The 12,815-nt window shown below is 36.8% G+C and overlaps 1 protein-coding gene across 1 annotated transcript; it reads right to left on the bottom strand.

Annotated features, from left to right (window-relative positions):
- On the bottom strand, positions 1–7,779 carry LOC108196609 (uncharacterized). Its single transcript, XM_017363962.2, has 7 exons — positions 7,511–7,779; positions 5,965–6,222; positions 5,694–5,749; positions 5,509–5,587; positions 5,261–5,399; positions 941–1,054; positions 1–466 (listed from the first exon to the last, which is right to left on the bottom strand). The coding sequence occupies exons 2-7, from the start codon at positions 6,132–6,134 to the stop codon at positions 275–277; spliced, it is 750 nt and encodes a 249-aa protein (XP_017219451.1). The 5' UTR covers positions 6,135–6,222; positions 7,511–7,779; the 3' UTR covers positions 1–274.
- Between the last annotated feature and the right edge of the window lie 5,036 nt (positions 7,780–12,815).

The following is a 12,815-nucleotide window of genomic DNA, read 5'->3' as shown; positions in this document are numbered from 1 at the left end:
GAAACAACACATATCCGCCACAATTATACTACACACATCAAACTTTTTAACATAAGTACATTGTTGCTAATAGAAAGGTCGTTCAGAAATCGGATCGTCAATCAAATAATTTCCTACAAATGGAAAGCTATACATAGATATGTGATGTTGTGTGAAACCTGTGGAGCTAAGTCTAACCATCAAGCTGCAACTAGTGATACAATATACTAGCAGCTGCCAGTTCCACAGGAGAGATGAGACTTTTCGACAAATTTGCTATAATCTAGACTCGATGCTATTCAAGAAGCTTATTGCAGGTAGCAACACCAACCGCTGCAGCAAGATGCCAAGCAGCATGAAGGAAAGGGGTTTGTGGAAGAGCGTCATCAGCAATGAAGAGTGCAGCACCAAGGAGCGATGACATTTTATGCATGTCGTGTGCCATCTTCAGATTTGGATCTTTGAGCGCTCGTTTTGCAAATGCAACCTATATCAACAACTGATCTTTTTAGTATAAAATTATGACCATGTAAGTTAGTCCTGGCAAATTTACTAAACAGAACTTCAAAGACTAGGGCAAAAAAATAATAACATAAGTAGACGTATGATTGAAATTGTAAAGCATTTTAAAAGAGCCACATGAACCAACAAAGTAATAAAACGCATTATAGTGTATCATATTAACTTTCAGGAGCTTCGAAGTGGATCACTTAGACTGAAAAAAAGAAAAAAGAAAGAAACCATGCCAATGCGTACACATATTACATGCACAATTGAATAGCTATAATAACTGGCAAATGTAAGAAATTCATCTCCACTTTTTGTGCTCTTAGTGAGGAAGCTTTCAGATGCACTGGATTCCAGTGTACTGAAAATATGATCTATGTACTGAGTCATGCAGTAACTAAATTGCACCAACGGTTGCAAAATATACGCAAACCCTAAATGTTTTGACATTTACCTCCATCATCCCAGTGTGAACCGCTGAAACCATCAGAGGCTGAATTGGTAGAGCCAAAGCAGATACTGCCATTAACAACTTTGAGTTTTCCTCCCGAAGAGCCCTTGACAAACACTGGCAAGCAATTTAAGATTTTTAGCATTTTTAATCATTAAAAAACCTTTGACCAGAAAGTATACAGATGCCACAATGTATTTCATAATTAAAAAATTGCACAAACATTTGGCAGGGGAATTAACAGACCCCTACAAGGACACACACATGTCAAATAAATGATTTTTTTTTATAATTAATCTATTTAAATGTAAACTTGTACTCCTACAATCAGAATAACATATCCCAAATCCACCTAAACTGAGAAGAAAAAAAATTCTACATGAACTTTCAACATACTAGCACAAATTTGGAAGCCTTACCATATAAGGATACTATTTTATTAGTACTATTGGGCTTATGTCATATACCATCATTCATTTTGAAAATGCAGTGCAATGGGCTATATCATCCATAATCATAGAAAGTTCTGTTTAGTTTCAGCAGTCTTCTAAGAAATCAGCGATTCATCAAATTAATCAGTAGACGGACGGATTTTTCTTCGATTAAGGGCAGTTTTCCAAAAACACCGAGTGAGATGGGGACCAATCGGGTGAAGCGGTTAGATATTAATCAGTCAAAATTATATTCTAACAAACAAAATTAAAATTTTAATAGAAGCTGATAATAGTTATATATTATTTATTTATTTATTAAAGTACACTGTATCCAATTAATGCTCTCATTAATCCCCGACTAGCTATTTAATTGTTAAAAGGTGTCTTCACGAACTAATACTGATTCCTGCATTTTAAAAGTTTCACTATAGAACACTGAGTTCCAGGAATAGAAATGGACTAGTTTACCAATTGTAAGAATATGAGTAATTTCCTCTGTTGACTGTTGTCGTTATTACCTTGTTTTTCTTGACGATTTCACTAATATTTTTTGGGTTTACCCTTTTAAACAAAAATCTGAAATCTGAAGTTCACAATAAATCTCTTCATCAGTTTAGTAAATATGTGAAGAAGAGTGTGACATTAATCGTGATAATGGACACCAATTTGATAACTCTTCTTGTAAAGCATTTTGTCAAAATTACGGGACAGGTTTTCATTTCTCATGTCCTCAAACTTTTCCTCCTTTGAGAAAGTAGAAAGAAGAGAGTGTAAAATATATAAAGACTTTAAATGATGTAATCGGGACTCTCCTTTACACTCGCACATACATCAGTGCCCCCTAACTTAGGTTCACGTCCCTTCATGTGGCATCTATCTTATCAATTTTACCCCCTAAGATTTTAAATTATAAAACTCCTATGCAAGCATTTTACCTTCGTGCACCTTCTTATTCCCCTCCTAAAACCTTGTGTGTCTATGTTTTACCGACTTGACTTCCACGATCCCACACATTTTGTCCCCCGAGTCTCATGTCAATTTTGATCCCATTTTCAAAGGTCTCCTTTTAGAAGTTCTTAAAAGATGATACACCATTATGTATGAGCGTCTAATGGATACACGACAAGAACAAGGAGATGAAAAGTTAGTTCTGGGGTTTGAAAATTCGGTACACGAACATATTTAGTGTCGGTTTTGGTATTCAGTATAGGTGAACGAGCTACACAAAATAGGTAAACGAATATTTAAAATGTTATTTAATATATATATATATATATATATATATATTATATCTACAAATCATATTTTAAATTCGAATGAATTTGAATTACGTTTGAACATAAACAAAAATTAAAATTATATCTTAACTATTATTAATACACTAATAATCTAATACTACTTAGTTGCCTTAATTGACTATACATTACACATTCCTTTTTAGATCTAGGGTTAATCTTTACACAATCCTCTTTTTTAAGTCGTCTCAGATCTTTACAAAGCGATACATACGATCCCCAAATATCTTTCAAGGGTTCATCTCCATAAGGATAGACATATACAAATATTCTGATAATTGATTACTTAGTTTGTCTCATACTTTCAATATATCCTCCGTAATATCAATTAATTGACTACATTTTGGTTCTATACCTTAGCTTTCATTTCATCTCTTATGTTCGGTTTCCGTGGTTCAAGGGTTTAAGTGTTGATGTTTGGATTCCATCATAGCTTTGTATATTTTTGTTTTCTAATTTTTGACCAATCTATATTTTTGATATCTAATAGTTTACTCTCAATAGTAGTTTTGATTATTGGACTACGTGTGAAGAATTACACTCTTGAGGATCTCACCGGAGATATTGTGACTTTTTCTCTTAGCAAAATTGCTCCCTGTAAAACCCCTGCATATGCTGGTTGATAGTGAAAGCAAACTCTAACAATTTTATGGAAGAAAAATCAAATTGTTGGTACTTCAAATCTTGTCTTTAATTTTTAATTTATTAAACAATAAGTATTTCATTGTGCTTCCAAGTTACTTATGTGAACATTCCACTCATTTCGTTTATGTTTATTTAACTTATTTGTTGCCGGTTGGACTTTATTCATCTCTAAATGACTTTCTAATATTTAAAATTTAAAGACTTAATCCGGCATTTCTAATATATACGTTTAATATATTAGAAAATGCCAATTTTAATGTTTATTACACGAAATTTATTAGTAATACGTTTGCATGAAAAAACTTCCCTTTGTAGCAGCCTACCCGAAGGAAAGTCGAGATAATATTAATGAGGAACGTCTTTATCAGCTTCTCACTTCGGCCAAATTCCAAAATCAAGAGCGATTAGGTTAAAAAACTAAAGGGTTCTAAGTATTTATCTTAATAAAGATTAAGATGAAGAAGAATAGTAGCCAATTAATTATAACAAAAAAATAGTGATAAATGCCAATTTTCCTTTGGGTCCCAAACTCCCAATTCCAATATTCATGGCACTGAAAGACTCTAGTAAAACAAAGATGTGTTGTCAAGAACGCAAACAATTCGCTACAAAAGGATACAAGTTACGAGTTGCATTGATATTTCATCGAACCCAATTGGAAAATGACTAACCAATCGTGTTGGTGATTTAGTTCCACCAGCATACTGTCCTTTCTTAGTCTCTAGCCGTGCTCCAGTACAACCCCAACCACATCCTTCTCACCAATACCCAATAATTACCCGATCCCAAAGAGCAAATCTGTATAATTCAAACACCACTTTTATCTCTCCTCTACCTCATCAGTAACTAGAATGTTGTCATGAAAGAGAAATATAGTGCATCGATCTATTTCTCTCATCATCATTCCCCAAACCCTAACTACCTCATCTCTCCCTCGGGTAACCCTCTTCCCTTTGGTACCGAAACAACATTCCCCAAACAAACCGAAACCTACCCTCTTCCCTTTGGTACCCAAAAAACATTCCCCAAACAAATCCCAAACCTACCTAACCCATTTCTCTCTCACGTAACCCTCGTCCCATTCAGTAATTGAGCGTGAGAGCCAAATGAATCGAAAGATTCTAAATACTAGCTTTAATTTCACTTTAACCAATCCGCTGGTCTCCGTTCCCGACAATGGGGATCTCTTCTCTCAGCCTCTCGTTATTGGGATCTATTTCCTATTTGTTAGACCGAGCTTATGATGGTCAGGTTACTTTCCGAGTTGGTATGATATTCACGTGTTTAGAGAGCTTTCCAATGCTGTGTGGGACTTCTTTTCAGTCCATGACAGAACTATGAAATCAATTTGATCCCACTTGAAAATACTGAGTGTAGGATCAGGAGTTATTTATCAATATGATCCATGACACAGTGAGCACAAGCAGCAACCTGAAAAGCTCGGTCCAACCCAACAGTGATATTGAACTTGTTGTGGGTCGAGTGTGAGGGAAATCAAGTTTCGAAGTTTCTAATGTTGCCGACTGTTTGGGCAGGGTGAAGGGAAGAAGAGAGTGGAGAAAGAGGAGATGATGTACCACAAATCGTCGCTAGTGTTTGTCATCGCAAGAGTGCTAACAGAAGTACTAGAAACAGCAGAAAATTGGGAGAGATTCTGAGCGGCCTAACTTAGATAGAAAGACAAAGAATGAGGGTACGACATATGGCTCTGATTGCCATGTAAGAATATGAAAAATTTCCCTTAACCTCCTTGCATTACAAAACTATATAAACCACACAAAGGGAATCCTAGGGATAATTGCAGAAGATATTCTACCTGCAATACTATAGATCTCCTAGCTGTCCTAACTAAGCTAGCTCTCTGAACTGGACAAATATTACGTAACATCAGATAGATTACAGAAAATCAATTAAGAAACTTTTACATGATCATATTTAATTTTACTAACCACTGTAGCTGTAGCTATCATAGTGTAGTCAGCCCATCTCGTATATTTTCTCAAACTGCCTCTTGAGACATGGTACAAACTTGAGGCAATCCCCACTCCTATTAACGAGTTTGCATAGATCTTACAGTTAAGGTTCTTTCTGCATCACAAAAAACAAAGCAGTAAGACAAATGAGGGAAAAAAAAGCAGTAAGACATATGGAAGTCAACAAAAGCTATTCATATTTTTCTAATGCATTGGAGTCATGCCTTGGGGCCTGGATTCCGATAGCAACAAAAGGTAGCGAAGTAAGCACATTAACAATTGTCTCTCCAAGATTTCGATCACCTGCAAGCAATATACAACAACTATTGGCAAAAACGTATAGGTAGTTAAGCGATTACAAAACCAGAAGATGTCAATTATATAAAAAAAACACCACTATGTGTATTACCATGCAAAGAACACCTTATAGGTCTAAGACATGAAGGTCTTTGCTGCCATACTCTCCTGAGAATCGCATTACACAAATGTATCAGGTTTCAGTAAAATCTAGCTCATGCACACTATTAAAAAAAAATTCAAATTTGAATCTCGGAGTCTGAAGTAACTATGTCAAGTAAACACTGCATTACAAAAAAAAAAGGGTATAAATAAATATGGATGTGTGTGTGTGCACGCATGCTATTAAATGATGCTCTAGACAGGAAGTTTCTTTAACTTACTGCAATATCAGTAACTGACTAGGTCCAACAACTGAAGTTTGGGAGCACGACTGATGGAAGCTTTCTTGCTGATTTATCTCTTCCACAACAAATGGTGAATGAGGTACCAAATGAACTCCGTGAATGCCCTCCAGAGCTTTACTCTTGTTCAGAGCGCTCTGAGGACTCATAAGTTAAATGGCAACCAGTCGAAATAGACTGATTGCCAGCAGCACCACTTGGGGAGGCAATTGAACGAAGGTTGATGATCAAGATATTCTGCTCAAGCAATAGCCAATCATCAGAGTATATAAATTAAATAGATATAAATTGCCTACTTTGTGTGCTAGAGAGAAATATTTTGTATTCATTTCTTTGATAATTAAGCTAGCGCATTATTACAAGGCCTCCCATGACTTGGTTATCTTTCCATCGGTGACATTTTAACGTGTAACTATGACTAAAAGCAGGAGGCTACATCCCCTCCATCATTATGGTAATGACTAACATAACTTATACTCCACTCTCTAGTTCAATGATTGATCCTTCCGCTTCTGTAAAAGGGTTCAGATCATTAAGTTTTTTTTTTGTGTTGGCAGGTTCATCAGGATTTATTATTTCTATTTCTATATCTTGCCTCCGCAGTGAATTTAAAAAAAAAAAAAAAAAATTGACGTGAAATTTTCTACGAAGCAAGAATACAGGTGCGTGGATATATGAAAATACACAGATTGGAGTGTAGGAGATAAGGCATATGCGAAAAATAACATAAAAATATAGATTTAAAACCTATTAACGAAACTGAAAACTTTATGCGAATCGGATCAAATGCACAAGTCAAAATGTAAAACAAAACAATATACTCCAAAATTTTCATCTCACATCAATATATTGCTTTTGTTAATCTATTTACTTAACACCCATTTCGAGCACAATTTGTGAAAATCGTGTTCAAGTTAATTTGTGCAAGTATTCAACTGGACATATTGGGTAACCTAAACCGCTGCTTCCTTAAAAATTATTAGATGAAAATCATATTGACACGGGTCAATTCCAATTATCACATCAATCCAACTTGTGACCGATAGACAACGGGAAGCAAAGTACCAGATCATCAAGAATTTTGAATCTAATCCGACACATAAACAGATTTATGCCCTATCCTACAAAGTAAAACTAGGGGCATTCTCAAGACTGATTCCCATAGCAACAAAACAGCAGTAGTTTGGTTCTCAATTCGTGTAACCGAGTCTCGATAGAATTACTCATTCAGTCTTCCTAGTGGTCTCAATTTCGACAAAATCAATAGTTTATATTCCCTTTACCCATTCCACTAATGCTCAACACGATGATTTTATATCACGGTTTCGCTTCGCAACTCTCATCATATTACTGAATCGTGTAATACTACGAAACTAGAGGCTGCTAATCAGAAAAATATTGATCAAATTAAATAACCCTAGCAACAAGAGATAAAAATAAGTAGAACTTCTTTAGCAATAGACGATAAATGAACTGAAAAAAGCAATAAATGATGAAATCATGATAAATGGAACAGAGATCGAACCTGAGCAGGAGCAGTGAATTTGATAAATTAATGGAGATGATTAATAATAATTGTATTACGAGAGAGCAAGTGGTGTTTTATATAGACACGGATGTAGAGACAGGGAAACACAATGTGACGACAAAGAAACTCTACTGGAGGAGAGCCTGCACAGGTGTCAATGCCGACATTAAGAGCTGTGTTGTGTTGAGACTTGACTTGAGAGTTGAGAAGTCTTCAACTCAACTCAAGTACTCAACTGATCTGTTGAGAGGACTTGGGCTGTGCCTAATTTTTTCTTTTGGGCTCAGTTGAGCACAAGTAATACTCCTATATTAGTGAGTACATGTCCAACGAACTACTTGTCATTTTGGAAACTAAAGGTGAAATTTGATTTTCTCAAAGGATATATTGGAATAATTTAAAAAGATGTAATTGAATTTATTATTTATGAAAAATAAATATGCACTACGTAGAAATATAGGGAAATTATCCAATATACTCTTTTTAACATTTGCAAAGTTACTATTTTATTAAAATAATTACATATTTGCGAGTAATATAAATTGCGTAAATACAATACACTCTTTATGAGCTTAACCATGAGATTGATTCCCCGTCCCTCCGATCATGAAACTCTGTGATATGGCAGCGTCTCATTTTCACCGCCGACATTGTACACACCTCTTGGCTCCAGCATCGACACCAGTCGCTGGCTTCCTCATCTCTATCTCGGCATCTCTTCGTCGCTGCACACACCGCCATCTCTCCAGACACGCTGCGAGATTTTGGAACGATTGGAGGCGGTGTTTGAGGAGGCGATTAGGGAGGTTAAACGGTTTGCAATCATACAAATTGATCTTACTTGATCACATCGAAGATGGATGTGGGAGTGGTAAGGGACGGTTCGCAATCATACAAATTGATCTTACTTGATCACATCGAAGATGGATGTGGGAGTGGTGACTGATGAGGGAGTGTGTTTATTTTTAGTGGATTTTGTGGTTGTTTTTAGTTGATTTTGTGGTTGTTTCTGTGATATTATATTAGTATTGATTTTTTTTTTCTTTTGAATCAGTTGCAATTTATTATTCAAAAAAATATAGTTTCCAAATTTTTTTTTACAAAGTTACATTACTGGGTATAATATCGTTTTTGGACGAAAGTTAGGGGGTCCGAATTATAATTACCTCTAAATGATAGAGTAAAGTACATGACAAACTTTGTTCATTTTTTCATTTTAATGGTCATAAATTCAAATTTACAATACGGTGATCATATATTGTCTTAGTTCATCAAAAAGATGACTAGGTGTAACTTTTTCGAGAAAAAAAATTAATTTCTTCTCTGAAAAGTGACTCTTAGCCATTTCTTTGAAACATATAAAAACAAAGTCTGACCACCCATTTGTAAATTTGAAATTTTCATCATTAAATATAAAAACAGATAAAGTTCGGCCACCACTTTGCATTTTATTCTAATTGATATTAATCAAAAACTGGATTCAAATTTAAAATTTTATGTTCTAATTTTGTTCCTACTTTTTTCATCTAATTATTCTATTTTGTAATCTTATAATGAGTTTGTGTAAGTTTTTCCAAAATGTTGAATGATAGCACTTCAAATTATTATTGTTACAAATATCAACAGAAATAAAAGCATTCAGTCAAACCAAACAAGCGTAGCACAAATAGTATCCAATGCTCTCGTTTGGATGACAATCAAGTCCAAACGTGTAATTATATATGGAAGAAGAAAAAGAAGAGGTCAAAGCCTAGTTTAGCGGCGATCAAACAGCACAGACACGTGGATTTGAAGGAATAAACACTAAAGAGGTGTTTGCAGTGTTTCTTGCTTCATGGAAGCTAGATATCTTCTTTTGTAAGCTCGAGTAATCATATATACAAGAAGAAACTATTGACTCGAATCGCAGACGTTGTGGCCGATGGCCAAATCGTGAGTGCACTTATTTAGAAAAAAAGACTAAAACTATAATTATATTCGAACGTTGATTTTTTTTTTCCTACTCCCTGCTAGGCATGGTGATTAAAAATGTATAAAAGAGTAATATTATACAAAATATGTAAAATAGTGAAAATAGGTAAAATGTTGTTAATATTTAACGTATAGGGGGTATAGCAAGAAAAATAATGAAAGTAGTTTTGCAATTTAAAAAAATTAAAAGTTTAAAAAGGGTATCCAAGAAAAATTGCGTAGAAAGAAAAATGATTGAGATAGACGCAAACTACTTAATTAGGGGGTGTTTGACTGGTTTAAAAATCCAGCTCTTTTGTTTCTGAGCTTATAAGTCACAAACAGATTATTCTAAAAAATTTATAAGTTAATTTTTGATTTATAAGTTATAATAATCTGAGTTTAAAATCCTAATTTTTCAGTAAAGCGCATTTTTATTTTTGAATTTGATTTTACAAAAATATTTTTTAACACTTTAAACTACAACTACAATTTATAACATTGTACTATTATATTAATCAATTTCATACCCCGTAAATTTTAAATATCAAAAATTTATTCAAATATATAAATTAAAAATTACTCTTTATTTATAACTAACTTTTATAATAAACATTTTTTTAAAATTAAGGCAAACATCTCCGCGACTCCACCCTGTTGAAGTACTATTGGTGTCGGTTCTCCATGCAATTAGCCTACTGTATTTTGCTTCGAAGTTCAAATGGAAAAAACTAAAAAGTAGTAATATGTACCCCGGAGACAGTGGCAATTGATACTCAAATAGTACTCCACTCCATATATTATAACCAGCTACATGTACAATAAAATAGATGCAGAAAGATACAGTACTCGCATAAAACAAATGGCAAGGCCAAGTTAATAAGTCTTGGTACATGTTTAATTATAGAAGCATTGTTGTGTTTAGGTACAAGAAGTAAACAGGTCCAGACTTCAAAGATTCATATTGATAACGCCAAATCCCGTTCCGGTGCTTTCTCCGCCGTGTACTGGTGTCTTGCGGTGTAGCTGCTGGACGGGTGTCTGCAAAACAACACCGGAGGGGGGTTTGGACCCCGCGGCGCCTCCGGCGTGAGAATGAGTACAGGCGTCGGAAAATATATAGACGGGAAATGAGCTATCTATGTGTGGTGGGTGAAGGTGTATGGCTGCTGTTTGTGGTGGCTTAGAGTGTATGAGAAATTTGAGAGTGTGGAGAAGAAGATCCTTAAGCCTCTCATCCTTGGTCTATTTATAGGCCAAGGATTAGGGTTTAAGGATGTGTACCTTGGATCCTGCTGTCCATCTGTAGGGCTTGGATGCTTAACACCTGTCCAGGCGTCAGCTAAGGAATAGTATTTTGGAGTGTTATGAGGTTTGTCTTCATAGTGTCAGTAGCTGGCATTGGGTATTGTCCTTGTCATGTCAGACTGCAACTTGTTCAGGTGTCGGCTTGGACTCTTGTGTCCCGGTCCGGGGGAAGGATGGATAGGTTGCGTCTGGGTCCGGGATCATCTCCGGGGTCCGAGATCATCTCCAAGGTCCGGGATCGTCTCCTGGTTCTGAGATCATCTCCTGGGTCCGGGACCATATCCGGGTCATATCGTGCTCGGGTCCGGATTAAGCCAATCCAGAGTCCGGGTTAAGCCAATCCGGGTTATACCCTATCATTTGCCCCCCACTCCCTTATACAGATAATGATAACGCCAAATCCCGTTCCGGTGCTTCCTCCGCCGTGTACTGGTGTCTTGCGGTGTAGCTGCTGGACGGGTGTCTGCAAAACAACACCGGAGGGGGGTTTGGACCCCGCGGCGCCTCCGGCGTGAGAATGAGTACAGGCGTCGGAAAATATATAGACGGGAAATGAGCTATCTATGTGTGGTGGGTGAAGGTGTATGGCTGCTGTTTGTGGTGGCTTAGAGTGTATGAGAAATATGAGAGTGTGGAGAAGAAGATCCTTAAGCCTCTCATCCTTGGTCTATTTATAGGCCAAGGATTAGGGTTTAAGGATGTGTACCTTGGATCCTGCTGTCCATCTGTAGGGCTTGGATGCTTAACACCTGTCCAGGCGTCAGCTAAGGAATAGTATTTTGGAGTGTTATGAGGTTTGTCTTCATAGTGTCAGTAGCTGGCATTGGGTATTGTCCTTGTCATGTCAGACTGCAACTTGTTCAGGTGTCGGCTTGGACTCTTGTGTCCCGGTCCGGGGGAAGGATGGATAGGTTGTGTCTGGGTCCGGATCATCTCCGGGGTCCGAGATCATCTCCAAGGTCCGGGATCGTCTCCTGGTTCTGAGATCATCTCCTGGGTCCGGGACCATATCCGGGTCATATCGTGCTCGGGTCCGAATTAAGCCAATCCAGAGTCCGGGTTAAGCCAATCCGGGTTATACCCTATCACATATTACTACAATATTCACAAGAAGGTTCCATGTATTAAGGGTCCAGATCATGTGCCTACGCCCCATAAGATACACACCCAATCTCTCTCCCTCTCCCTCTCCCTCTCTCTCTCTCTCTATCTCTCCCTCCCTCCCTCTCTTCTTTCTTGCTCATATCTGCCCGAGAGGAATTTGCATGCTACTCAACTACCAAGTGCATGTTTGGGTAATGAACTTGAAGCTCTCTCGGCCATGATCCATTGCAAGATGAGTTGGTGCACTATGAAATTAGTCTCTACCGAAGTTAAAACAATGAGATGTCCAAGAAAGAATACAAGACAAAATTTTTCTACATCGAAAAGAGTCACATTTTTAGTTTTATGGGTCATCTTCATTATCACTCAGCTGGTCCCGGTATTTTCAGCCGAGCCTCAACATTCAAGTCATCCCTCTAGTAGGGTTCTGTCAAGAAAGGCCCTGGTTTTCCAAAATGTACCGTTTCATGCAGCTGCATCCCCAAGTCCATCCCCATTAGAAGCTGTTTATTTCACCGATAAACGCCGCATTCACACAGGTCCAAACCCTCTTCACAATTAGCCATCTACAATGTTCAAGCTGCTTAGAAGAGATGGTTTCAAGTCCATGAGTTGTTGTTTTTGTCTTGAGTTTATGAATTTAACAAAACTCTTTCATAAGTTTTGCTAATTATGTAAACTCAAGGACAAAGGGAAATTCCATGTTAAGGGAATTAATGATTTGCATCTTGTACATCTAAGCTTAGTGTTTGTTTTTTTGCTAATTGATTACACACGCACACCGGAGTTGAACTCCTGACCTCCCGCAAGAGGCCGGTACTAGAGCTCAACCACCGCGAAGCTTAGTGTTTGTACTGCTAATTCTGGGAATTTAATTTGAAACACTCCTGCAAGTACTTTCTGTTATGATAGCTTCTAGCTCTTTCCTAGCTCTGAGATA

This window comes from Daucus carota, chromosome 7 (genome assembly GCF_001625215.2).
Source record: "Daucus carota subsp. sativus chromosome 7, DH1 v3.0, whole genome shotgun sequence".
NCBI classification, from domain to species: Eukaryota; Viridiplantae; Streptophyta; class Magnoliopsida; order Apiales; family Apiaceae; genus Daucus; species Daucus carota.
This window is presented reverse-complemented; position numbering and strand designations above follow the sequence as displayed.